The 27,578-nt window shown below is 39.7% G+C and overlaps 3 protein-coding genes across 3 annotated transcripts; 2 read left to right on the top strand and 1 right to left on the bottom strand.

Moving 5' to 3' along the window:
* The first annotated feature begins 10,319 nt into the window (after positions 1 to 10,319).
* On the top strand, positions 10,320 to 11,961 carry LOC128712586 (uncharacterized). The gene is made up of 2 exons (XM_053807478.1): positions 10,320 to 10,739; positions 10,843 to 11,961. The coding sequence occupies exons 1-2, from the start codon at positions 10,320 to 10,322 to the stop codon at positions 11,959 to 11,961; spliced, it is 1,539 nt and encodes a 512-aa protein (XP_053663453.1).
* A 2,962-nt stretch (positions 11,962 to 14,923) lies between these two features.
* Positions 14,924 to 25,756, top strand: LOC128711310 (unconventional myosin ID). The gene is made up of 8 exons (XM_053806177.1): positions 14,924 to 15,018; positions 20,684 to 20,986; positions 22,439 to 22,658; positions 22,940 to 23,165; positions 23,281 to 23,744; positions 23,824 to 25,218; positions 25,301 to 25,458; positions 25,537 to 25,756. Exons 1-8 carry the CDS (start codon positions 14,924 to 14,926, stop codon positions 25,754 to 25,756), a joined length of 3,081 nt encoding a protein of 1,026 aa, XP_053662152.1.
* Positions 25,757 to 26,569: 813 nt separating this feature from the next.
* On the bottom strand, positions 26,570 to 27,214 carry LOC128711327 (deoxyuridine 5'-triphosphate nucleotidohydrolase). The gene is made up of 2 exons (XM_053806196.1): positions 26,979 to 27,214; positions 26,570 to 26,909 (listed from the first exon to the last, which is right to left on the bottom strand). Exons 1-2 carry the CDS (start codon positions 27,212 to 27,214, stop codon positions 26,570 to 26,572), a joined length of 576 nt encoding a protein of 191 aa, XP_053662171.1.
* Positions 27,215 to 27,578: the final 364 nt, after the last annotated feature.

Raw genomic sequence — 27,578 nt, 5'->3', positions numbered from 1 at the left:
TAAAATATCATTTTAATGTGATAAGGCTGCAGGTAGCGTTGGTACAGTGAGGATTCATGCGGACTAGATGTGTCCTATCATCCGTGCAATTGTCCGTTGTGTGGCTGCTGACTTCTGCGAAACACTCCACTCATAAACAGGTTTCACATTACGACAGTTTTCATATGGACTCGCTAAATTGGATCAAATATAAAATTATGACTACATACTGTATGCGCCACTACCCAGTTACACAAATTATCTAGTTTGTTGAAATGATATGCATAGTTCGAAAATAGCACCAGAATATCAACAAAATTTTTCTACAACGCGGGCAACGTTGTGCACTGTTAAGAGTAAAGCGTATAATGTAAATCAAAAAGCATGTAATTCTTTGTCATGTGAGCAAATAATGTAATACGTCATCTGTATGTTTCCGCGTAAAAAATGTTAATAAATAATGTTAATTACTTTAAATGAATATAAATATTGTAATTGCAGCTTGTGTGGCAAAGCGCGCTACAAAGCCATTATAAATTGTTCAAATTAATTTTTCACAAAGGCCGCATCAAACTGCTGTGAAACGTGTGTAGGCGTGTATATCATGCTGTGCATTTTAAACTATAACACATGTAGCTTGCATCATATGTGCTGCCAAGTATGTTGTGACACACACACACACACATTTACGGACTAATTTAATTGCACGGCTTTATGGACTCCAGTGTGACATTTACGTCTGCAATCGATACAGCAAGAAACGTATCCCATTCTTTGTGCAAATACTTAATTAAGCTTAATGAAATCGATAATCGTTCTGGGTGTAGAGTTTATGTAAGCGCATTGCCAATACCTTCTTGAGGTCAACTTAGTCTCCGTTAGACGTTCGATATTAAACTAACAAGCTCGTTAAAACAATACGGGGAGAATTCGCATTACATTGTTCCCTTTCGACGTCATTTACATGGTTCAGCACACAGTCATCGGTATTTAATGAAAATAGTTTATTGTATTGTGTGAATAGTTTAAATTGCATGATTTAATAATGCTTTCCAATTAGTGTGGTTTATTTGAACGCAAGATTTTTAATGCTAATTTCTAACATGGTTTTATGGAGAATTTAAAAAAAAGCAATAACCAGTCAAATCAATCGGGATCAGAATAAAAACTACAAAAAATAAACTATGGTAACAATACTGTACGACAATAAACTGTTTTCAATTGTTTCCGATTCCAATATGAAAACACTTCCAATCCCAATTTCCAATCATTATTCATTTAACTATTCCTGTGGCTTATTGCATTTCGCGCAAGGGGTGATATATATAAATATATTTCTCCGTACCGTGCCGATATAATCAATCATTCCAAGTAAAACTGGAAGCAATGTTTAGTAAAAATAGGTAAACTATTTGATGCATAAATTCACTCAATAAATGCAATCGCTGCTAGCATCTAGCATACCCTGTAGAACATGCCTAGTCAGAATTGGTGTAGTTTGATAGAGTTAATTTCATTGTCTATCTGCAGTTTCTCAACGAAGGGAACTCATTCTGTTATTATTCTTTTAATTTGTTAATGACGCTTTAGCATATCTCCGCCTTTTGGTCATCAACTAATAATGTAAGAATCTTCCTAGCTATATGTAACGCGAATGATTGTGTTGGCTTTCAAATCTTCGATTTCGCTGATTTTGCACTTTTATTAAGGTTCTTTTATGTCTTTAAACGTTACACGATATTTACGATATAAATACGTGACTAGTCAATGATCTCTCCATGAGTGCTTCTTGTTCAGAAGTTGGCTTTCTTCTCCTTTATCGGCACAACAACCTCAAGAGACGTAGGCCTGCCATTCCTGGCTTTCTTTATTTGTCCATAGCTGGATAGTCAATGTACTAGATCCGTCCTGCTTATGGATCCGTGATCATTCAGTCGGATCCGTCCTTCGTACGGAAGATTGGCCCGGATGGGATTTTGGGCCGGTCCTGTCGTGTGAAGACCGGCGCCGCTACCAATATACCCAAGAGAAGTTGACTCAAACTCAACATATCAATTTTGTAATTTTTGATTTGATCACGGGATTTATACGTGGTTTAACACAGGATATAAATGGACCGTGTTGTCTTCAAAAGCTGTATTGTAGCTCTGTTTGGTCATCACTCAAGTTAGCGAGTATCGTTTAGGGACCCACTAGTCGGATATGAAAAAATAAAGTTAGAAGAAAAACGTTTCTTGGCTCGACCTTTCAATCTTATACAGTTCAAGTTAAAGGACCGGCATAACATGACACCCCGGAAATGTACAATGTTGATATCGAATTCCATCTAACAACAATTCCAAAATCCTTCGTTCTCGTTTTATTCTCTCCCTTTCCCCATCCCATCTACACTTTATGGGTCCCTTTCCTACCGTCCCTTTCCTATTTTTTCTGCGTAATTTGAATGTTTTTGACTCCTGTTTTTTGGATTTTCATGTTTCTTCATCTAATTTTCGCCGTCTCATTGTAGAATTTTACAGACATGTGGCACGGCCATTTTCTGTTCGTCGTTTCTAACCGTGTTTTTTCACTCTCTGCTAGAGTTAAGGGGAAATATCCACTCAGACGCTCGAAAAAGGGTCGTTTTAAAAGAAAAGGAAACATTCTATTTTGAATAGGAAGTAAAAAAAACGTTTTAAAACATTTAAAAATTTACGTTACAACAGGAGTTGCTTGCTTTCAGCGCTGTGAAAAATTCTGAGTTTGTGGTATCCACCAGCGTTTCGTCGAAAACCATTGTATTCTAAAGTTTTTTAACATCTTGAAAGAAGACCCTTGAATCAAACCAAAAATTCCTTATTTTATTTTTACTTAATAAAATCGGCCATACTGCATATAACTATTGAGCAACTATAACTATATTAAGGAACAATAAGAATTTGTGTGCTATCCTTGAGATGTAATTTCATTATTTGTCGGAATATTAATTTGGACTTTGTAAAGACATTCCTCAATATCACCTGACAATTCACGTAATAAAACGTGTAGTTGGTTGTGTAGATAAATACTGACGCACCAATCTCGGACATCCGTATTTGGCAGAGGTATTTTGGTTCATTCTGGCCACTGGTTCATTCTCATTAACGTGTTACACTATTCATCTGTTTTTGTTTTCAAACTCTCAAACCATACGATACAGTAATCTGAATTCCCAAACTATGTAACTGATAAGGTATTCTACGTTGTGGCAACGGTAACATGTGCACACATTTCCTTGCCAACTATGCGAAGGGATCATACTATTAACTAGGAAGAGTAGTGTTGTTTCATTTTAGTTATTTGTTTGATAGTATCCGTAACCCGCATGAAATTTCATCGTATCCCAAGTTTAAGGCTGCGGTTGGCACGTGTTTAAGAAATTGGAAAATGGTTCAACAAAGGATCAAAGTATCAATACCCATCGGGTTATTGATAGTGCGGCAACTATTTCTCGAGCATCCTGTAATGTGCAGTTGTATCGAAATTTTCGAACGCCTATCACCCACCTAAAGTATTCTTTTTGGTATGCGCCAGTATGGCGCAGTTGTTATTATTGTTGGTTAACCAACTACCGGGCGGAGAAACTTGCCGCAAAATAACCTTCAGGCAAAAAAAAATGGGTGCGACAGATTCCTTGGGCGTTCAACAAATTGACGCAAGATATCGCCACAATCTTATCAACGCTTCACGACGCCAATTCCGATTGTAAGCATTATCAGTAAACAACTTCAGTGTTGCTCATTTTGGTAGGGCAAGCAGGCAAGCGTCACACGTTCAAGAAAAGGCTCTTTCAATGTGGAGCAACCCGGCACGAATACCATGGTTTCGTCCCCCTTTTTTCGTATACTATTGATTAAAGGCAACCATGCACACTAATGCACCTACATGCACCTACAGCGAGCCTCAGAGCTTTAAGGTTGCTTACGGTCGGCTCGTACGTCGTTAATAGTCGGCAGATGGTGGAATTGAACTATCGCTACCAGGTGCGTACACGGGTGCCCATTTGATCTTCAGCGTATGGGGCGAACGTTAGAACAGATTTGTACTTCAACTGTACTGGCGTAAGAAATGTAACCACGCTTGCACTAATGCACAGTCACGCTAACAAATCGCCGATCTAATTAGCGAATGGCTTACACTTTTCATTAGTATGCTTTAATATCCCATAACACGTCACTGGTTAGCACTGTGCTGTGGAGGAGGAGGTACCAAAGCAAACACGGAATCAATTTATCATTTCGAGCGTAACCAGAAACGGTTGCGACACAATTTAGCGTGACACTCCCGCCACACTAAACACTAAGATAAGATACGCGCGCTACGGTGAACGGAAAACACACGAGCCACTAGCGATGTTGGGCCTTCCGTCGGGAATCAAGTGTCACATGCAACTGGTGCGTTGGTACGATCAAATGGCACAGAACCGACGAACCGATGCTCTCATGATTTCTGCTTATCGGCCGTGCTCTGCAGGATGTTCTCGTGTTCCGCTCTCTGGAAGGCGATTGTTTATGGTGGCTTCGTTGTACGTTTGGCAAACCCTCGTTCCATGCACGTCACCCCACTGCCATGCGAAACGGTTCCATCCCGCGAGTAGAACAAACGGAATGTGTAAATAAACATGCGAATGATAGGCAAAGTGCGATTTTCATCATGACTCTCGCATCCATATTTCCTTGGCATTCAGGGCGCATCGTCATTGCTTGTGTGCGAGCGAACCTTGTACAGGTATGCTCATCTCTGAGGTGGAGTTTGCATTGCTTAAACATGTTTGCCCTCGATTTGTCAAACCAAATAATCAGCAGAAAATGGAATTTGCTATCGAATGGACAAGAATGACCCATTCGTCAATCTTCCAGCACACCGGTCGTCCGGGCCAAGCCGGTTTCCGAAGAATGGTTTAACATCTACTAGCTGCCACCATACACGGCCTACGCATACCGGCAATGGTTGGTGGGTGGCGTAGTGCTTTGTAGGTACGATCGCCGAAGGCACCGTACAGAGTGTACGATTATTAAAAGAGTGTCAAAAACAATTAGAATATCACGCCGGTAACGAAATCGTTTAAAATGAAGTGCGTTGCTAAAAGCATTACAAACAACTAGTAAAGTATGAAGGGGAAGGGAGCAAGCAAGTGGGAAGGATCTCTTTATTAAAGTGTAGCAAGCGATCCGATGAAGAACGGGAATGGGTAAATGAATATTTATGATCGAATTATTTGGCAGGGTGTAATGTATTTCAGAGTAACTTTTTTTTTACCAAGCCCGAAAAGCGATAAAGCATCAAACAAGGAAGCAACAATCAATTGATGCTTTTGCATTTTATTAGTTCCAAGAAAATAGCTTTGAAACGAATATTTTCTGTAACTGTACTTTGTAGTGTAAAAGTTCGTTCTGAGCCCTTAACATTTGTGATGCTCATTCGCCTGTAGTTTAGAGCACGCTTTGTTAATTGCATCATGTGACTCGTTTAACATTTGAAATGAGAGAAATTTGTTCAAAGCGCTTACGAGCAAAAATTCCAATGATCAAACGCCACGTTGTTCAAAATCATCCCTCGTTGTTTAAATTTGCTCTTTACATACATCAACGTATTAAGCGTAAAGTGCTTGCACATGTAAATTCCTGATTTAAAACGGGAAATTGCTACATTGCTACAAATTTTGCTACATGAAATATTGATTGGTTTCATTTTTGGTGTTCTTTTTCTGTAAAGCTGGTAATAACATACCGGTACGGTACGGTACACGTAGTGCGGGATTTGATGGTTTTTTTTACAACATTTGCTGCAACGCGAGTTTGCTAAACTCTTTTTTTTTTAATTTTATTTGCTTTTGGTTATTTATCAACACAATCGATTCAATGTTCAGACATCTTAATCGTGCCTGATCGTACGCTTCTAGGTAAGGTAGTAGTTGAACGTAAATATTTACGCTCATAACAAGAAAAGACAGACAGACCCGCGAGTTTTTGATTCAGCCCTGGAGCGACTGTGGCCGGAAATTGGAGGCTGAGCATTGAATACGATCCGATAGACAAATATTGCTACACAGATAAATATCCACTGCCATTAGTAATGAAAATGATTGTTTATGTTTGCCACTGTTCAATCGATCATTCCTACACGTTTGCACACGCGTACGCCAACCAACCAATAGGTAGTGCCGTAAAATTGGAAACATATGGCCATGGAAACGATCGAACACAGCATATTTGCAGTATCGTTCCACGCAATTGACCACAATTAATGTATTGAAGAAATGGAATATAATTAGCAAGTTAGTCGTTCTGTTTTCTCACGATTTATGCGGTATACATATCGTTCTCGCGTTGTGTGATGCTGACACGGTCAGCTTAGTGCGAAACGCAGTGTATTATAAGTCCGGATTACTTTCCGACACGCACAGATAAGTAGGTCACTGTAAAGGAAGCGCCAAGAGGAATAAACTTACTGTCCTGTGTTTCCCAAAAGCACTTAACCGTGTGCGTTACGCTTATTGTGCTAGACTCACTGTGAGCATCAACATTATTATGTTGACCTTATGTCCTTTGCTAGCTACCGGCACAGCTTGCCGGATGGTACGTTAGTAATAGCAGATATGTGCATTCCATGTTAAATTTATTACTTGCCAGTTACAATTTCTAGGTAGAGTGCCATGTCTACTAGACTTCATTTTACCTGTGTATATTCTACTGAGAAATGCTCCGTATACGATTTTGTATCGCACCTGTCCTGTGTGAGAGATCCTAATTAGACACAATGAATATTAGCTAAGAGTGGCTACTTAGAGTAGCAAGCTTAATTACTCAGGGTTACAGCATCCGCGCTCTTATTCTTAAATTGTATTCGTTCTGTGCGGCCAACTACGTGTTAATTGTATATGTATAAGCTTCAAAGGGACCATATGACGCTCATTGAATAAAATTAATTAACAAATCAACAAATTCTAGGTTACGTGCAAGTGTGTCCAGTGGGAAGGTGTTAATATATTATATTATTATCAATAATGTTTTTTTTCACATGACTCTCAAACATAACCATAAGATTTTTTGACAACTATCACATCTTAATTGGAGCTACCCAGATAGAAGATAATTAATTAGCTTTATGTTTGTATTTTTCTTGCACATGTAAACGATATTTTAATTTTCTTAATTGGTCCTGGAAGATCTAATTGTGTAGATGTCAAATTACAACAATGCCGACTCACAAGCAAAAAGTTGGAATTTATGCTCATCCCACGTGCGTTAGAGGAGCGTCATAGAAACGTCTATTAATGATCGATGCTATCTTTTAATCCAAAGCGTTAATGGGACACGGGTGATTACAGATTACAGATGCTGACTATTTTGATGTATACTCCAAAGAGGACCGTTCTTTCGAACGTAGGCAGTATGTCCAAAAATTCACAATAAACCCCCATTTTTTACGCAGACCTCCATTTTTTACCTCCATAGTATGGTACCGTTGCAAAAATTCCTCCAAAATTATGGTGCTACAAAAAAGCTCTGATAAATTATAATTGATTATATTGTTGGACAAACAGCTGCGGTTGAGTGGTTTTAACACGTGATTAAGTACGAAGTAGTATGCTCTGGGATAGTCAGCGGAAGCACAACAAAACATTGGAACAAAACACTCAATTACTACTTGAGGTGTTAAGTGAGTTCGGTTGCAGTTTTTCCTTCCTATTCCTTTTTTACATAGATATTTGTTATTTCTGTTCCATCTTACCGAGTATGCCTGGGATAAGGTAATTTGGAAGAAGAACAAACCTTGTAAAATTTTTACAAAAAATATTCTGTTCCATCCAACAACGTAACCGTGCATAAATTATCCCAATCGTAAAACAAATTGTTACCGAAAGTGTCGTTCTAATCCCGATGAAACGGCTCATAACTTTCACTTTAATTTTTTCCGCAAAACAAATTATAGCTGCTATTAATCATGCTTTAATTGGGCATTGGCTTGAAAACTCGTAGCTCTATTGACTTATAATTTTCGGGACGTTTGTTGTTGTCCATCACACTGTTAGCTGACGGGTACTATATTCTTCGATTTCACATCACATTTACTAACAATGGGTTTGCACACTTCTATTCCAAAATTGCGAGGCACATTTTTCCGATTCTCACTTGTTTTATCGTATATCATGTTTTGCTTATCATAAAAATGTGTGTATCGCGATGGTAGCTTATTCTTTCACTTGTCATTTTAAACTACTTTTACAACACATTCAACACTACATTCAAATCGGCAAGTTATAACAACACTCAACAGGTGAATATCGCGTATACAAATACTTCGCTCTACTTTTGAACGAAACGCGTTGATGCTGTCTCGTCATCTAACATGAACTGGCGATACGATTGCGTTCGGTTGGTGATCTGCTGCCTTGCTAGCTTGTATTGGAGCTCGTATTCTCTCACAGGAATGGATCTCTCGCGTTGTGCAATACTGCTCTCTGTTTATCTTTGCGTGAAGTGCGAAAACCAAGTTCAACTGGACTTATTCCTTTGCTCATTGAACGTCGGCATGAAATGCGATGCTGGACAGTACTTTTACGACTGGCAGTTTATTGTTTAAACAATACGGAAAGCGTGCAAAAGATACTGGAAGTTTTATTTTTGTACAAAAGCTATGCTATGCAATGCCTCATTAGCGGTGTTACTAATCTTTGTTTTTGAGTTTCTAATCTCTGTCTTTTATTTACCATATATATATACAATTCATATAAACTAATCGAAATGTGTCTGTGCGGCCGGGGCAAGTTATAATATAATAATATGGTGTTCACAGTTAGGACACATTTGGTATTGATGTTATTTATTATGAGATAGATTTGAAAAGATGTTGTATTTTTGTAAGGGAAAACAGCTATTAGTCTCCACATTTGTCAACCCGAAGAACTGACAACTGAACTGGGCTCTGTCGAACCTTGGTATATCCCACCATGTTCAATATTTCTCACGAATATGTCGATATTTCAGCACACTGTTGGTATGTACAATAACAAACATAAAAAATACGTTTCGACAAATAATCTTGAAATGTAATGATTTTTGAATCAAGATCTGAGCTACAACCAAGGGTCCCCTTAAGGTCAGGACTCCTGCGGCCGCTCAATACGCTTATGGGAAGATCTGCCTCTGCTCAATAATAAAAGTATGTGCACAACGCATTTATTTAAAGCTTTTTCCTATTCATAGTGTAAACATAATCATTTTGTAAACTGTCACCGGATGCCTTGGCTGAAATATTCCTTTTCGAACTTTGGTTTATTTTATAATCACAGCTGATTCTATCGGTTAGCTCTACATTTAGTTGCAGCTCCCAACTAGCCTGCAGCATGGTTAAAATTCCGTGCTAGGTACACAACCAATTTAGTGGGAGTGATGATTGATGTTTGAAGATTTATTTTTGTTCCGTTTTCGGAATCAGAACGAAAATCGGTAGGATGTTTCAAATGGTCAAAATTGTTTTTAAAAATGTACTCTTTTTCTTCAGATGGTTTCTTCAGATTCAGATGATTTGGCATATTTTCACCGTGATTTTTACACATGCTAGGCTAAATTGCTGCTCATTCTCGATAAATTGCTTTATCAAAGCGTCTAAGGTTTGTTGTACCGACACGTTTCACAGAGTTTTTTTTCTATTTAATAATTGATTTAATGTTTAATTAATCTAAGTAGTTAAGTAATTTGGTTTAAGGATTTTGGGAAGTGTTTCAGCCACATTATTATTTTAATTTGCTTACCCTTTGCTCTAGAATGTTGGATCGTTGCACTGTATGTTACTTTTTTGGAACGCTAATACTGTTTTAGTGGATTGGAGTTTATTGATTTTTATTGACATTTTTCATTAATTTTCATTTTTCCATTACAATAGTGACAAGAAGAAGTAGGAAGGAGAATTCCTTGGTAAACGAGGGAGAGTAAATACTAGCAATCGGTCATTTTCTAGATTTATAGATTAGAAATTTCAATCAAAAATATCAATGCCAAAATGAGCTTGAAAAAATTAATTTGATTTTTGATTCTTGCTAAATAGATCTAGAAACCAGCATAGCTGAAAATATAGCGCATAAAAAATGCAGAAAATTGGTATTTTGATATTATATTACATATTCCAAGAAAAAAAAAGCCATAAAAAAATATCTTAAATCAGGTTAACGATTATCATGGTTGGCGTAAAGTTTGCATAGCATATCTACGTATCTACATGAAACGAAAAGCACGATGATATGTGTAAAAATCATGATCAAAGACAGCTAAGTTGTGAAGATAAACACTATTCTTGGAAAACGTACGTTCGTAACGAAAATGGCGGATGAAAATGAGTTAAGAGAGCTTATAAACCAAGCCATAACATGTGAACATCCGCATGTTTACGGTACAGTGAATTTAAATCGTCTTCGTGAAGTTTTATGTCTCTTGGTATCGGCACGAAGGACGTGCGAAAAACCGTCTTACATTGCGAATCTCTCGGACGAATCACTCAATGAAGAAACCAAGTCGTTTCACGGAATTGTTCGAGAAATATCCAAAGAAGAGGTAGCGTGTAGTTCATCGCAAAATGTTTCCAATGCACTAACAAGTCCGTCTCAAGAACTAGACCAACAGCAAGTGGAAGAAAATTTGAATTCTCCGTGTCGAACGCTCTCACTGAAAGACGTGGAACAATCTTGTACATTGTTCTCCTTGCAAAACATTGTGTTTGAAATTGAACAGGTTAGAAGAAAGGTAATTGAATCATCCTGTTGATTCGAATGATATGCCATCCGAGCTCCTACATTCCGTGGACACAACGTTTTATACAGGATCTCTATAAATGTTTTCTTTTAAGGTCTATGAAATCGACGAACGTGTTGCTAAATTAGAATTGAAATCACCTTTTGGGAAATGCCAGTGCACGTGCACTCGTGATGTACTAGCAGTAGATGCAAACACTTTAGAAAGTAATTCATCCCTCGCAGGTGAAATATTTTCTCCAAAGCCATCAAAAACAGACGTTAGTGACGTGATCTTTGATGTTGAACGGGGTGTGTCATTCAACGATGGAGAAGACCTACAGACGACGTGTGAGGTGGTGCTATCAGAAGTTGCTCGTGGAAATTCGATCCCAAAGACCGCTTTATTCCAGCCAGCTGGGTCGGTTTCGAAGGACTTTAAAAGCTACAAACCGTTTCCCACAGGCGTCGTTGTTTCTGTGGAACAGGATAAGGGAGGTGTAAACGGTCAGCACATAGATGAAGAATCAGCGTTCTCAGTATCATCACACGATACGGAACGCAACGAGGTTGTACCCAAATTTGATGAGCTTGTGGCCACTGTGGATGGTGTGGTAGAACGGGAAAATATGTTCTTAGAACGTCTTACCAACATTGAAAAATTGATGTCTGCCTACATAGATGAGTTGTACATCCGCCTTCAGGACGAGAAATGCGTCGCATCTACAACGATTTCTGATAACATTGCCAGACAACAAAACATTGTCCAGAATGTACAGGAGGAATCTGGTATGTCAATTGGGCTGGAATCTGTTCATCAGAAACCTAAACGTACAGAAAGCTTGCTGGAGGCAAATGTACGCTCGATAATTGACGAACTCCAAAAAGACATTCGTTTCTTAAAAATAGCTTTTAAGCGTTTGAACATTGCTGCTGGTGGTAAGATAAATGCGGAGATAAAAAATCATATCCAATGTATTTCATGTAACTGTGCTGCGGCTATGGAAATACACGAGGAGCTCATTCCCACGCCGATTCCTTTGCATACGAGACGGTGCGTGAAACCGATATTACGCCAGCAGCTACATTGGTTGGAAAGGGAGTTGAAATATTCAACAATTGCACCAGTGAGCATGCAACCCTATTATCAACTGTTGAAGAAAAAAAAAATTGAAAGCTCTGCATATGAAAGCGTAAATTCACTAGCATCGTCATGTTTGGATCGATGGCGATGAACATAATGAATTAAATTTCATAAATACAAGAATTTGGATGTATAGCATTTGGAGTTACTGTTTGTTGCCTGTTTTTATATGTTATTATACTGTACATTTAACATAATTCGATCTTCATATTTCTATGCTCGGGTTTTGTTATGATTCAAAATAAAATAAATTATTAAAGCTTTAACATTGAGCGCTCATCAAGTGCTGCAAATTCCAGGCAATCTTAACCACTTACTATCGAGTATCGTCATGCGGTAATCGTTATCAACCCTTTATCATTATCGGTGAGAATCGTATAATCTCTTGTACATATTCCATCGTTCTCTATGATAGGTGCCGACAAGTGTTACTACTTGAACAATAGATCAACTCGAAAAAATAAGGAATCAATTTAATACTGTTACTATACAATCATGCATATTACATATCGATGCATCCTATCCATCCGCTTACAGCACATGTTTCATAGAATTTCATATTTTATTCCAACAGGCACAACCTGTTATCCACGTCTGTTATCTACGACCAAACTGATATTCATCTTTATATTCTAGTCCTTTTATTGCTTGATAGGCGATTTATGTATGCGGCCCGGTGGTGTATTGTTTGCGGTCTTCACACGATAGAAGTGCTCCAAAATCCCATTCGGATCATTCCACGATACGCAGGACTGACTATTCCGCTACGTGTAAATAAAGTCTACGAAAACAAGACTAGACAAGACAAGACCCCTTAAAGTTGTTGTGCTGATAAAGAAGAAAACGATTTATGGGAATAACGTATCCGGCGCTACAAACCGCTTCGCGGTATTGGCCTGCTGCATGAGTTCTCTAAACAGCTCATGGCCGAGCGCCGTCGTCAGCCAATCCATAATCCCAACCTTTTTGGCGGACGCATCAACGCCATCAATTCATCTGAATTTCAGTGTGGACGACCTAAAAGGACTTTATGGGCTGGGTCGTCCGGTGTCATTCTCATGAGATGACATGCTCACTTAATTTACTGTTCTGAATAATCAAAATCTGCTCCTGCAGGTCTTTCATCTTTTTCTTGTAAAACCCAAATTTTTTAAAAACCGTTGGCGATCTTGATCTGTTTTTGCCGAGTTCTTTTTGATCGAGATCTTGATCATCTGTGTGCCGAGTTCTTCATAATCAAATACTGTCAATACCCGAGTTACGCGGTTCTCGACTTACGCGAAAACGGTGATACGCGGATTTTGAAAATTTGAAAATTCACGGAGTTTTGCATGCAGAATTCATTTTATTTATTACTTTTTATCGTTATTATAATTAGTTTCATAACATTTTATTGTTATTCTTGGAATAAGCGTATAAATAATCAATTTTGAATGTGCTTCGTAGCGTGGAATTAGTATTTGATTCCGTAATACGACATATAAACGATGTTTTAGAGCAGGGGTCTCCAAACTACGACCCGCGACACTTTTGATAATGTTATTATCTTAAGGGATTGTGAAGTTATAATATTTTATTTTAATCCAAATATTATTTACTGTTATAGTTAGAAACATTAAACACTAGAAATTGGGGTAAGAAAACATCTTCAGCAAAATATCTTTTTGAACGACCCGTAAGTTAATGTGTAAGAGGCCCCACGTTACGGTAGTTTCAACCAATGCGGCCCGCGGGCTGAAAAGTTTGGAGATCCCTGTTTAAGAGGAAACTCGAGATACGCGGATTTCTCTGGAATACATTATCCATGAATCTCGGGTATCGACTTTAATACATATGGGTTGATACAATGATATTTTACTCCAGATGCGGCATACTTTACCGTGACTGTATTATTTGACCCTTCATAGTTGAATGAAAAATTTCACAATCGTTTGAAATATTTCATTGTTTGGTCAGGAACCCTGTGGACTTGATTGGATATCAATAATGTTGCTCGTAAATTAAAATTAACTTTAATTCGTAAGCAATTTTACACGGTCATGAATAGCTATTTGACCAATGTACCGGAATCGTGCGTGCAATTGCGTACAACGTGTGTCCGATCATCCTAAATTGTTATTTGGGAATCAAGAGAATTTTGACATTTTCGACCTAAAACTGACAGCCAGGAACGGTACAATTGTCATGACTCAAAGGTTTATTGTGAACTGAACGAAAAGAGTTTACGTTGGGAAGAATGACTGTATTTCGGAGGGAATTCTTCAACAAAAAGTTATTTCCTTTCAATTGTGTTTCCATCCTGTGTGTAGGAATGAACTAAAAACTCGTTGCGATGCACGAGAAAAGTAGTTACATTTGAGATTAAATAGACAAACTTTTTCTAAACTTGTCATTTATTCAATGTTACGGTCGTTCACGTTTGCCGCGTCGTACGAAATAAGCCGCTCGGTTTTGTTGCAGCCGCCACAGGTGGGGGGAATTACTCACATTATCAGTTAATCTTTTTTTACTCAGAAGTGACGCGGTTAATCTAGTTATGCGTACGCTGTTTTGTTGCTTTATGTCGTCTGTTGTGCGTTCGCAGTGCCAGTGATGAGTTGGACAATAGCGCCGCGTCGTTTGATGCTGTCCCCGCGTCAGCATTCGTAGGCATCGGAATTCGCGTCATTTGTGTTACCGTCGGTGCATTAATTAAATGTTCGAACGCGAAATTTCACCCGTTCTATTGTTTAGCGGCTTTTCTGTTGTGTTCTGTTCTCTGTTGTGTTGTCATAGTGAGAAAGAACGTACCCCCGTGTGGTAGCTATTCTGCTGCAGCAGGCTATTTTTTGGTTTTGTTTTACACAGAGGAAGTGATATTGGAAAGTGACGATTGTGCAAAAGAGAGAGAGAGAGAAAGAGAGAGGTCGGGGTTTAACCGGGCCCCATAGTTTTTGTTTTCATTCCGTTTTTGGTTCCGTCCAAATAACAGTTACCGTAGTGTGTTGCCGCAGTGTGTGAGGCACAGCATAAAACGTTGTGATACATTACAGTGAACTGAACGAACCGCAAGGATGGCGCATCATCAAGGGCAGGAGGTCGGCGTGCAAGATTTTGTACTGCTGGACTCGGTAACGCAAGAAAATTTCATGGACAACCTGAAGCGTAGGTTAGTGTTACAAAAATAAACCACATCTCTCACCGCGACGGATGGTTTTGTCTCAACAGTCGGTTGTGAAGTATAACTATTGAAAAAGTAAACAATTTCAAAACATTTTTAAACTGAACAGCAACTTTGACCGTACCTCCGAATTGAATTTATACGCTTTAATATTCCAAGGACCTTAAATCCATGTAAAAGTCCGCAATTAAAGTGCCTGTTTTGGAGAGCGCTGATCATTTCGTAAAGAGTTTCGCCGGAGGGGAATTATTCCACCCATTTCCCCTTCTTAGATGTACGAGGTCTGTTTTTTCTTCTATTACGAAACTACCTGTAGAACAGAACATGTAGTCCTAAATAAAGTATCAAATATTTGGTTCGTTTGCTGGCACCTACTTTGTTGCGTTATTTAAAGTTTTCGGTTCTTTGTAGATTTTTCTATATTTTATTTGCCATAAAGTAAACGCCAGCAATGTAGCTATCCTCAATACATGTCATTGAGCAATTCATTAGAATTGCAGCTCATTGATGATGGATGATTACTTATTGCCATGTGTCATCTTTTAGCGGGCATGACTAACGAACCAGCCATATTTGCATAAAGCGTGGAGGTCTCCTCGTACCGCTGTTACAAAAACCGCGCATTAGTCATCGATTAGTGCAACCAGAGGATCACGTCATCATCGCCACATTAAAAGGCCGATCGAGATGATGGCTGTGTTGTGTACGTAAACCTGGACCTAGCCCTGGAGATTAAAGGTTTTTTTTTTCGTTATTCTTGGAAAAAATTACTTGCTCACCCGGAGACCACCCTCAAGCTTTGTCGATAAGTTTGCCTTTGCTTGGTTCACTTGGGAAGTCGGGCATCAGTCCCTTTTCTCCCCGTTCTCTGGTAACCATCGGTTTGCTGGCCACCACGATTGACTGATAAGAGCATTAAGAACACTTGAAGTTATCTGTTTGGCCTTCGGAATTGGCATACAGTTTCCCAACTAGAAGCAAACATTGACACACAACGAAGAAGCTGCAAAGAAATGGAAGAAAAGAGGCCAACTGCGATGTAACGTTCCCTCCGTTTAACAGCTGTTAGACATTCCAGCAATGTGTGAATCATGGATGAAAATTCGGCAAAATGCAATCAGATGTTTTAGGGGGTGGGGGTGGGTCTACAAGATACTTGCGTGGTTCTGTACATTTGTTTTCATTTATGCCTTCTACACACTTACACACACACATGCGCGCTCATTCTCGTCGCACATAGCGCGGTAGCTCCACGCTGGACAGGCTGCGCCCGATTTGAAGAGCACAAGTAAACACGCTGAATCTTTCATCGGCGGACAACACTCTACACTCTGGAGCCGAGCCTGGAGTGTTGCGGTTTGTTGAAGCACGTTAAATGTTGTGTGGCAAAACAATAAAAAATATAACACACAAACACACATACAGAACGGTGTACAATCAACCCGCACAAAGGCGCAAGAAAACGTGCGGTACTTGAAGTTATTGCAGGATGTTTACCCTTTCAATCGGTGCCGGTGCCCAGTATCTTTTCAGCGCACCGATTACACTTTATCATGTTGCCAGCGTTTTACCTGCAAGATAGACACACATGGCAAAGCCAAACTCTTCTTTGTTTATTCGCTGCGGGTCTTAATAAAGCTTGCCAAACTTAATGTTAACGGTGGTTGCGAAGTTGGGAAGTCGAAAAAATCGGGAAAAAATCATCTTCAATTATCCGGCGCATTGCAATCTCTTCAAATTGTTATGTCTTATGTTGGAATAATTAATAAGATTTACGAACATGACACTAACCCCTTTGGGTTTAATCGAAATACAAATACAACGAGATTCAAATATATTTGTAAATAATAAGCAATTTTAACACAATGATCTGAATGATTTCCTTAAGGGTGGGTTTGCCAAATCGTAAGTCATTCAGCGGTTGCGTGGCCGTCAGGAGGAATCTTATCACCCTTCGGCACAACCGCAGATTACACGTGTGATTAGGCAATTGTTTTACACAATGTGGGAAAATTGTTTGGTTTAAAAGACACCTTTTTTATTTCTAACAATCGTGATTATGATACGGTTTATGATTGATTGGAATGAACCCCCTCGGTTGAACATCGATTTCTTTCAACTTTTCATACGCGCCTCTTCTCGTTCGGTGTGCCGTAGCTCCGCGCTTCAATGGCACAAGGGCACCACCGACCATCAAGGCCTCATGTGTGATGGTTACGATGATGTCAGCTGCAAGAGCGCGCCTTACAAGTGGATGACGCCCCACAACGACACCAAACGAAGGTGCTGTAAGGTGCTCCGTGTTCCATTCTGTCCACATCCCCATCGCGTATCTGGCCTTCTTAAGATTTGGTGCCATTGTGGTGGTAAGACCACACGGCACACGGCTTTCATCATATATGGGTCGAGTGACCCCCATGATCGGGGTCTGTCTGCTGTCTGGTACACCGTATGATGGTTTTTTGCGAGCGTATTGGTGAATTGTTTGTTGAGGGTCTTTCACCGAAAATATGTTACATTGAGTTTGTAACCGCGCACGAACCTTCCACTGGCACGCGCAAATAATCGTGCAGGGGCACGACACGCACACACGGGTGATGGAGCGACATTAAAAACTCATACGACAAATCTGGACCTAAGCAATTTGGGGTGTGTGCCTACGATTCTTTTGTCCACAAAGGATATCCTGGCCTTAGGCGTAGCATTTTCATTAAGTTTGACTATTTGTATTGGCTGAAATATATTGTAAATTTGTGATTATAAAGTTCTTATTTGCGATAGTTCCCTACTTCCTTTCCAGTAAGAAATGTAATGAGTCTAGTTTGTTCAATTAATATCCATATTATTAAAGAATCGTTTACTTACTTCTATGCAATAGTCTCGTAATGATATATGTGCATTTTGTGCTGCACATATGGCATAAATTTCGAAAATTCATTCACGTTGTAATTCAAATGGTGTCCTCTTTTACCAACACACATACGATCGATTGCAGTAAGAATTGATTGTTTCATACAATGTATGAAAGAGCCACGATGTTGTAAAGCCCGTATTTAAACTGATAACGTGTCAGTATCTGTTGTTTTTGGATGTGGGCTACATAAACTAGTGCCCAACCCATATTAAAGCTATATCGGATACAAATGGGATAGAACTTTTGAATAGGTGTGGTTCGTAAAAGGTTTCATATCAAGTTTCTGTTAGTTTTGTAGCTTTGAATGGGACATTTTAGTTGTTCTGCTTTTGTTGAGTTTAACAAAGAAATTGTTTTTAATTTAAGCACAGTTAGTGTGTGTTAAGAAAAATTTTAGCTAATATTTTTATATCGATTAAGCATCAGTTTGTGTTTTGTAGAAAAATGAATAGAAATTGCGAGCTTCGATTGAAGCAATGCCCAAACAGACAGCTTACAGTCGTACGTCGCATACTAAAATTTGTTCAGAGCTGTAGTTATGAATAAAGATAAAATAGATTTGCATTCCAATTGTTCTCATGCACTTTGTACAGGCGCGATCAATGCATGGGGAATGAATAGATGATCGAATATTGTGAGTAGTTTTAGTGCTAAAAAATTTCATCATGTGTTTACTTGTTATAAACAAATCGGCATCAGCATTTATAATTGTTATCATTATTATTATATTGTTAGATAAATCTCAGTGCGACAAATTTTTTTCATTTAATTACACTTAAAACACCCTCAATTTAACAGGTTACTTTGGGGGGAAATTCAGGGAAAATTAACAGTTCTTAATTTCCCTTGCGAACAGTTTTGACGTGTTTACATTGGGTCTTTGAGGTATGGTGATTTTTTTCCCCCGGACCTTAAACCTCGTCCTCTACCTTTTCGGGTTCCACCACCTTGGGATAAATTACGAAAATAGGAAAAAGGAGGAAAACCGTAGAACAATAACACAAACACATAATCAGTCATTCAAAAACAAAAGATCTTACAAACAAAAAAAAAACAAATAATGAACTTAATGATAAAGATAAAACCTTTGAAAACACCCAAAGACAAAAACAAGAAAGCGACACCCTTATAAACAACAAGTAATACAAATAATATCCATAAAAAGGGGTGCAAAGGAACACAGTGCCTAAACAAGACATTATAGAAACTAACATATCGGTTCAACAAACAAATCGAGCACTTTTAACAACAAAATAACACAAACAAACAAAGAGAAATGGACACATCTGTTCTATCTTTCCCAACACACCACCCTCGACTTGAAAAATCTAACTTGAAAAATAGATGTTTCCAGGTTTTGCACTTTTTTACTCTTATTTTTCTTAACAACGACTGAGATCGACGAGTTTGTATTACTTAAGAGGGAATGGATGGGATGGATGGCGGAATATTTAATTCGAAAAATAGTACGTCACTCCTACATATGTCTCTTTTGGAACCTAATTCGGCACTCCAACCCAAGGATTTCCGCTGCTTGATCGATACTGTATCAAGCATCTGCTATATACAAGACTAGTAATTCAATGATGGCCAAAGACAGGCTAGTCCATCTCCTTGTCGCAGATCGTTGATGGTAACAAAGGACCTTGAGAGTTTTCCACCCACGATTACCTGTTATGTGACATTAGTGTTTCTCATTCGTACTAGTTTGCGAGAGCTCATTGCGTCGTTAAGGTGTTCCTTGGCTCTGAGCCCATATGCGGCTTAAAAGTCAGTGAATCAGTGAAAAAATGGAGCTGATATCTTATCCAAGGTCTGCCGAAAGGTGAAGATCTGATCAGTGGTCTGTTTCAGAATATTCTCTGATAGTTCCCAACTATCCCTTCTACGAATGATACAATTCCATCTTGCAGTATCAGTGAGAATATCTTGTGAACGGTAGTCAACATCCACTCTAAACTGATACCAAAGAAAAGAATGAAAGATCGTATGGGATTCTCCAAGATCGACAAAACGATAACAAATTCACTCACCAAAGACATTACCTACATTTTTACTGCCATTTGCTTGTGAATTGATTATCATCATGCTGGAAGACCATTTGACCGTGGATGGGTTCAACCAGAGTAGAGGGAAGTTTTCAGCGTAAAGGTTGCGCAACGTGCCAAGCAGCCAAGCACACATTACATTGCGCCACCAAACAACACAAACCGCACAAAACTGCAGCCGGTTTGTAATTTTTAATTAGCATCAACTGGTTCCGTTTTCCACGGCTCGCGGGTACGCGCACCGTACCGGTCTCGAAACCTTCCGGACGGAGGTGTAATATCATCTTTCAGCTTGCATAAGCCATAATTGATAACAATTTAACGAAAGTGCGAAGGAAAATGTGCGGGTCTCGGAGAAAAGAGAAAGGTCAAATTTATGCATTGTTGATGGGCTAGTTGAAATTTTAAAACCGCCGAGCTGTGGCCTTTTCCCTCCTGGCGAATGACGTCATGCGCAAAAGGGGGGTTGAAAGGTTTCGCGTGCCATTGATGACCAACCGACACGGTCAATTGGGCGGTACAATTTACGTGATGCATCACCACCGACAGCTTCCTTAAATGAGTGATTGGATAAAGATTAGGAAGGTTTTTCATTTTTGAATCTGTTATGTATCGCAAGCATCAAAGCCTGGGGCTCATCAGTAATAATGTTTTACTTACCTTCTTTCTTTCTTTCTTTCTCTTTTCGTAGGTTTCAAGCCGGCAAAATCTACACATACATCGGTGAGGTTTGCGTTTCGGTAAATCCGTACCGCGAGATGAACATCTATGGACCGGAGTACGTCAACCGGTACAAAGGGCGGGAGCTGTTTGAAAATGCGCCCCACATCTTTGCAATTGCCGATGCCGCGTATCGGGTGCTGAAGCAACGCAACAACGATACCTGCATCATGATTTCGGGCGAATCCGGCGCTGGCAAGACCGAGGCGTCCAAAATCATTATGAAGTACATAGCGGCCGTCACGAACCAGGGGAAACAGGGCGAGATCGAACGGTAAGCCGGTGTGGAATTTGCCGCATTCTTGGCAGCAATTTTAGGCACTGGCAAATGTTTATCATTTTTGTTTGTTTCATGCCGCTTTCTTATGTTTTGACGAGCAATCGCGTGTAAATAGGAGATTCTATTAGCTCAAACGTTACCATTCGGAGGACCTGAAGAATGATGAACTTTTTTAATTTCATTTATTTTGGGTAATTAATTTGCAGCATCAAATGAGCACATACTTTAAATTGTTTTGTCCTTTAAGGATTTTCCAACTCGAATTGTATAAAACCTGTATCGGATAAGAAATAAATCTTCGAGCGTTTGAGATTTTGAGGTTTTGAAAACGTTTAAACGTTTTTATTGAGTTGTTAAACGTTTTTATTGAGTGATACATAATATCGTTTCGGACGCTCTACAAATAATGCTATTTGTAGTGATAATGATTTGTTACTTCAATCTTAGGATCACACATAAAGGGATTCAAATATTGACTAAAGCTTGGGGATGGAAATGTTTTAAGTTACTGGACAGTTTTCAGGGATTAATTAACAATCGAGAAATATTGTGTTTAGTATCTTTTCGTTGAACTAAAATCTTCATGCATGCGTGTGTTCATCACATTGCAAGATTGTTACATTCGATAAAAAATAGCAACAACGTTTTTTTCTACGAGCAGATGTTCAATACTTTAAACACAGGTTACATGTTTAATGACTTCAAGCACTTATAAATTTTCTGGACAGTTGACCAAAACCAAACTTTATTAGCAATTGTATGAAAGGCTAGCCTATAGTAAGCCAATTAGATTTGGTTTATCCGTTTTTGCTTTCAAACCCCGCGTAACTCTTCCGTGTAGCGCAGTAGAACACTAATTGACTTGAAATAATTCTTGCTGAACAGCCTTTTTCTTCACTTTGCGTTGTTTTCGATCAGTTGAGAAGTTGTTTTACCTGGGATCAAACTGAAGCGTAACAAAGTTCAAAAATATATTGTCTTCCAAACATTTCGGCCTGCATGGAAAGTTTTGGAACAATCAGCAAAGATATTTCTGACCAGTTGGAAAAGTTGGCAAAACATACGGGTGTTGAAATTTGAATACTTCTACCTTTTCACATCTGGAACAAGAATAACTTGTCGTTTGGAAAGTTTTTTAGAGCATTGATGCATGAAGATTTCTAGATTACATCAATAGCAGAGCTGACTTTAAATAATCTTTGCGGGCGGGCGCATGTGATACGGACGCTCCCACAAATGAAATAATTTTCACTGCGTTCAATCAATAATGGCAAATTTATGTATGTATTTTTGAAGGATTTCAATCAAATCATGGTATATTTATATCAAGAAGATTCTGGGATTTTTCCATTTCCTCCGAAGTTTGAAGGCAAATAAATTCATGCTTTAGGTTGAATTTTCAACGCTATTACCATATTAATGACTCACATTCTGGTTTGTTTACAGAGTAAAGAACGTGCTCATCAAAAGCAATGCAATTTTGGAGTGTTTTGGCAATGCGAAAACTAACCGCAATGACAACAGCAGTCGTTTTGGCAAATACATGGACATCGAGTTCGACTACAAAGGAGATCCGGTCGGGGGCATTATTACCAACTATTTGCTAGAGAAGTCCCGCGTTATTCAACAGCAAAGCGGTGAACGGAATTTCCATTGCTTCTACCAGGTAAGATTAATTAATTTGCAATGGATTTAGTTGTTTATTGAGCCTATTAGCCTACCTTCTATTTATCGAGGTATTTAGCGTTAATGAATGCTACAAAGCATTAGGGCATTGCTATCTTTAGAACGAAATTTGATCATTCGATATCCGAACCACGATACGAAAATCGTTTAATGTTCGAAATGAAATCCGCTTGTAATTATCATCAGCCACAATCGCAATCATCAGTTTTATTGTTCTTTTTTGTCAATTATGGCATTAATTACTCTACCCATATTCTACAGCTTTTACGTGGCGGGTCTAACAATGAGCTTCAGCAGTACAATCTAGTAAGAGATCCGGTAGCATACCATTACACGAATCAAGGAAGTACAGAGATTCTCTCCGAAAAATCCGACTACCGAGCGACAACCGGTGGTCTGCAAGCACTCGGATTTAGTGCGGAGGAGATTTCCATGGTATGGCGAACGGTAGCAGCAATTCTGCATTTGGGAAATATCGAATTTCAAAGTAAGCATGACTAATGAAACCAATGAATGAGTGTCCTTGAATTTGAGATAACACGAATACGCCAAAAATATATACAGTGAGTACTAATGCCGCCATATTTATTTTACAATTGCAGTGCAGGATGAGAAAATAACAATAACCAACGGAAAAACGTTGATACAGGTTGCTCAACTTCTGCAGGTGACTGCGGAGGAAATGCGCACTGCTTTAACGGAGCGAGTGATCGCAGCACGTGGAGAAATCATGACAAAGAGCCACGACACAAAGCAAGCAGAGTATGGCCGGGATGCGTTGGCGAAAGCGATATACGATCGCATGTTTACCTGGATCATACAGCGCATCAACAAGGCGATCCTTGTCCCAGGAAGTACCACACAGAAACGCTACAACAAAGTGATTGGTGTGTTGGACATTTACGGCTTCGAGATATTCGACCGTAACAGTTTCGAACAGTTTTGCATCAACTATTGCAATGAGAAGCTGCAGCAGCTGTTTATAGAGCTAGTATTGAAGCAGGAACAGGAAGAATATAACCGCGAAGGTATTGAATGGACCAATATTGAGTATTTTAACAATCAGGTAAGAGCTATTTTGTGTAGTTGACTCAATAATTTCCGAAAAAGAAAGTTTAAACCGAATTTGTATTGTTACATTGCAGATTATTTGTGCCTTGGTAGAGCAACCCGATAAGGGCGTCATCGCAATCATGAACGAAGCGTGTTTGAACGTCGGTAAAATAACAGACGAAATGCTGTTGGGTGACATGGACAAGAAATTGTCCCACCATCCTCACTATACCAGCCGCCAGCTGAAACCAATGGACAAGGAGTTGCGTCACAAGGAAGACTTTCGCATAACACACTATGCCGGCGACGTTATTTATTCCATCAGTGGGTTCATCGAGAAGAACCGTGACACTTTGTTCCAAGATTTCAAGCGCTTGCTTTACGGTTCGCATGACAAGCTAATTAGCTCGATGTGGCCCGAAGGTGCACAGGACATTTCGAAAACCACGAAGCGCCCATTAACCGCTGGAACACTGTTCCAAAAATCTATGGCTGAGTTGGTGGCGACGCTATTGCGCAAGGAACCACTGTATGTGCGGTGCATTAAGCCGAACGACATCAAAAGCCCGACCGTGTTTGATGATGTCCGCGTAGAGCATCAGGTTCGGTACCTGGGACTGCTGGAGAATGTTCGTGTACGGCGGGCCGGTTTTGTGCATCGTCAACGGTACGACAAGTTTTTGCTACGTTACAAGATGATTTCGCAGTACACCTGGCCAAATTTCCGAGGCGGTAACGATCGGGACGGCGTGAAGGTGCTGATGAACGAAAAAAACTTTAGCCACGATGTGCGGTTCGGAAAGACGAAGATTTTCATCCGTTCGCCGCAAACGCTGTTTGCGCTCGAGCAGCAACGGAACGACATGATACCGCACATTGTGACGCTTCTGCAGAAGCAGGTGCGTGGTTGGATCGCGCGTCAGAAGTATAAGAAAATGAAGGCGGCTCTCGTCATTATGCGTCACTATCGAAAGTACAAGCTGAAGAGCTACGTGCAGGATTTGGCGGTCCGGTTCCGTAATGCACGCACTTTGCGCGACTACGGTAAGGGTATACAGTGGCCCCAACCTCCGCTTGTCGGTCGGCAAGCGGAACGGCACTTGCGGATGCTGTTCTCTCGCTGGCGTGCTGCGATGATCCTGCGCAAATACCCACGCGAAGAGTGGCCGCAGCTACGTTTGCAAATAATTGCCGCCAGTGCGTTCCGCAAACGGCGAAAGTTCTGGGGACACGATCGCCGGTGGCTTGGCAACTATTTGTCGATCGTGGCAGAAAACAGCAATTACTCGTCGTACAATGCGAGCGTGCGCAATATAAAGAATACGGATCACTTTGATACGATTGTATTTTCGGCGTTCGTGAAAAAGTTCAACAAATGCAACAAATCGGCTGATCGTGCGATTATAGTAACGGATGGCGCTATTTACAAGCTGGACGGAGCAAAGAACAAATTCCGCAACATGAAACGTACCGTTCAGATTCGAGAGGTAAGATTTGACATGAAGGCAAAGCGCATGATAATTTAATGATTTGCGAATATTGTTTGTAACCTGTTTGGTTTGTCCCTAGATTACATCGATCAGTGTCAGTCCTGGGCGCGATCAACTGGCAGTATTTCATTCGCATCATAATAACGACCTAATCGTGTCGCTACAAGGAGAGCACCAACCCTTGAAGGAGGATCGTATTGGAGAGCTGGTAGCACATGTCGTCAGGCGATACGTTGCGTAAGTGAAACATTTTTTGAGCCTTCGAAACTGATGGGATTATCTACGAGATAATAAACAATGAACGATATTTTGTAGTATCTGCCAGCAAGACCTACCAGTGAATGTGGCATCCACGTTTCCTTTGCGTCTAGGAAACAAATCGCGAACGTTGAGCATTGAGGCCGCCGTCGGGCAGGATTTACCGGAGTTTTCACACGCCGGCACCTTCATCGTTTTCAAGGTTCCGCCGGCATATGCCAGTCCGTTAGAAACGACCGAAACATCAGCACCCAATACGTTACCACAACGATACTAGAGTAAATAAGTGAACCAACTCGACAAGCAGAAGTGCCATTATTAGCGAAGCGAGGACAATCCAGCTTCACCAAGTATTGACAAACGATGCACGCATTTCGTAAAAGTGCATTCCACATTTGACTTACGCGCAGATGGCAAAGCGGATGTAACTGAATGTGATAAGGGAGTTGTACGTTGTTACCGTCTTTGATTTTTAAACGAACCATTAAACAGCATTATAACAAAATCATACATACACAAATCAACGATCAACACGAAATTGCTGTTGACGAAGACTATTCTTGCGGCACTGTCTCTATGGTTTTATATAGTTTTCAATTTTATGGTTTTGATAGCTAGGATTAAGATGTTCTTAAAGAATGCTTTGGAAGCTATATTTCGTTTTTGATTTTCTTGCTGTACTTATAACGCCAATAAAAGGCCGAAAACGTTCTCGGTCTGTGCAATTATTTTTATCGCGGACTGTAAAAGCTGCGATTTGTGCCTTTAATGATAGTTCCACTAAAGCTGGAATGGCAATAAAAACGTAGTATTAATCGTGTTGTTCTCTTAATGTAGCGAACACCAGTATTGGGGTAATAATACTGACTGCTGAAAATGTTTTACATGATCCAAACGATGAATAAAGAATGTGGCTTTCTACACTTAATCATTTAACGTTTTGATACGACTGATCCATATGATTTCCGGCCGTAAATGATTTCGGTTTATTGATTGACTAGCATCACACACGTACTTGTGTAACTTAAGTTTATTATTAAAACTTTAACAAATGGAAATGTCGAATATGCTTGAGAAAAATGTGACCGGTTTAGTTCGTACCGGTAGATCCGAAACCTCCTGCACCGCGTTCGGTATCCGTAAGCGTCGGAAGTTCTTCCAAATCCGGATAAGCTATCTTCTCGCAAATAAACTGCGCGATACGATCACCTTTCTTGACTTCGAAATCTGCTTCCGAGTGATTGAAAAGCACTACACCGACGTTGCCGCGGTAGTCCTCATCAACCACACCGGCTCCCACGTCGATGAAATTCTTCACAGCCAATCCGGAACGAGGAGCAACCCGTCCATAGCAACCTTCCGGTACCTGCACCTGAATATCGGTCATGACAAGCTGTTTTCCACGGCCAGGCACTGTATAATCATATGCACTGAAAAGTAAAACGCCGTAGTTTTATTAATCCGATTGCAGTGCTGGAAGTGAAGCATGTCTTAATTACCTTCTCAGATCATATCCAGCAGCTTTGGCAGAACCTTTTGTCGGTGCAAAAGCGTTTTCGGATAGTTTGGCGAACTTTAGAACACACTTTTGTTCAGGCATTGTTAATTTGAATTGTGTTTTACCTATGATAGCCGATGCGGACTGCCGGGAAACGAATAGCCTATGATTCTTGGCGCGAAAAATGCCGATTTGTTTGACAAGCTCTGCTCGACACAAAGTGACTAGCCCGGTCATCGTCAAAGAAAGGAAAATCTAGTTCATGAAAAATAAATTGAGGAAGAACCGAATTGAAGTGAAGTTGAGTAGATTTTTAGTATAAAATTTAAATTTGATGACCACTTCTTTGCCTTTCTTGGATCCCAAGGACGAGTGCTGTTCAAATGAATGCTAGCTCTGTGCTGTGTCTTTATCCATTTTCCAAACTTCAATTGTGGACTCGCGGGGAAATTTTTTTTCAAGAATCCTTCCGCTTCCTTATGTTGTAAACGCGTCTGCCTGCCGAAAAAGATTGACTTATTCAAATCTTTTCATCGTCGTTTTCATATTTCTTGCGAAATAAATAATATTTCTGTTTCTTTGAATTAATGTTTTTTGACGG

This window comes from Anopheles marshallii, chromosome 3, assembly GCF_943734725.1.
Source record: "Anopheles marshallii chromosome 3, idAnoMarsDA_429_01, whole genome shotgun sequence".
In the NCBI taxonomy this organism is placed as follows: domain Eukaryota; kingdom Metazoa; phylum Arthropoda; class Insecta; order Diptera; family Culicidae; genus Anopheles; species Anopheles marshallii.
Note: the sequence above shows the minus strand (reverse complement) of the source record. Positions and strands in the feature narration are given on the sequence as shown.

Bases quoted from the DNA above. Each gene is read 5' to 3' on its own strand.
- LOC128712586 (XM_053807478.1), top strand. From the start codon at position 10,320: ATGGCGGATGAAAATGAGTTAAGAGAGCTTATAAACCAAGCCATAACA. The intron at 10,740-10,842 runs GTAATTGAATCA...TTTTCTTTTAAG, and splicing joins TTGAACAGGTTAGAAGAAAG to GTCTATGAAATCGACGAACG.
- LOC128711310 (XM_053806177.1), top strand. From the start codon at position 14,924: ATGGCGCATCATCAAGGGCAGGAGGTCGGCGTGCAAGATTTTGTACTG. The intron at 20,987-22,438 runs GTAAGCCGGTGT...GTTTGTTTACAG, and splicing joins AAACAGGGCGAGATCGAACG to AGTAAAGAACGTGCTCATCA. The intron at 25,459-25,536 runs GTAAGTGAAACA...GATATTTTGTAG, and splicing joins GTCGTCAGGCGATACGTTGC to TATCTGCCAGCAAGACCTAC.
- LOC128711327 (XM_053806196.1), bottom strand. From the start codon at position 27,214: ATGACCGGGCTAGTCACTTTGTGTCGAGCAGAGCTTGTCAAACAAATC. The intron at 26,910-26,978 runs GTAATTAAGACA...TTTACTTTTCAG, and splicing joins GCTGGATATGATCTGAGAAG to TGCATATGATTATACAGTGC.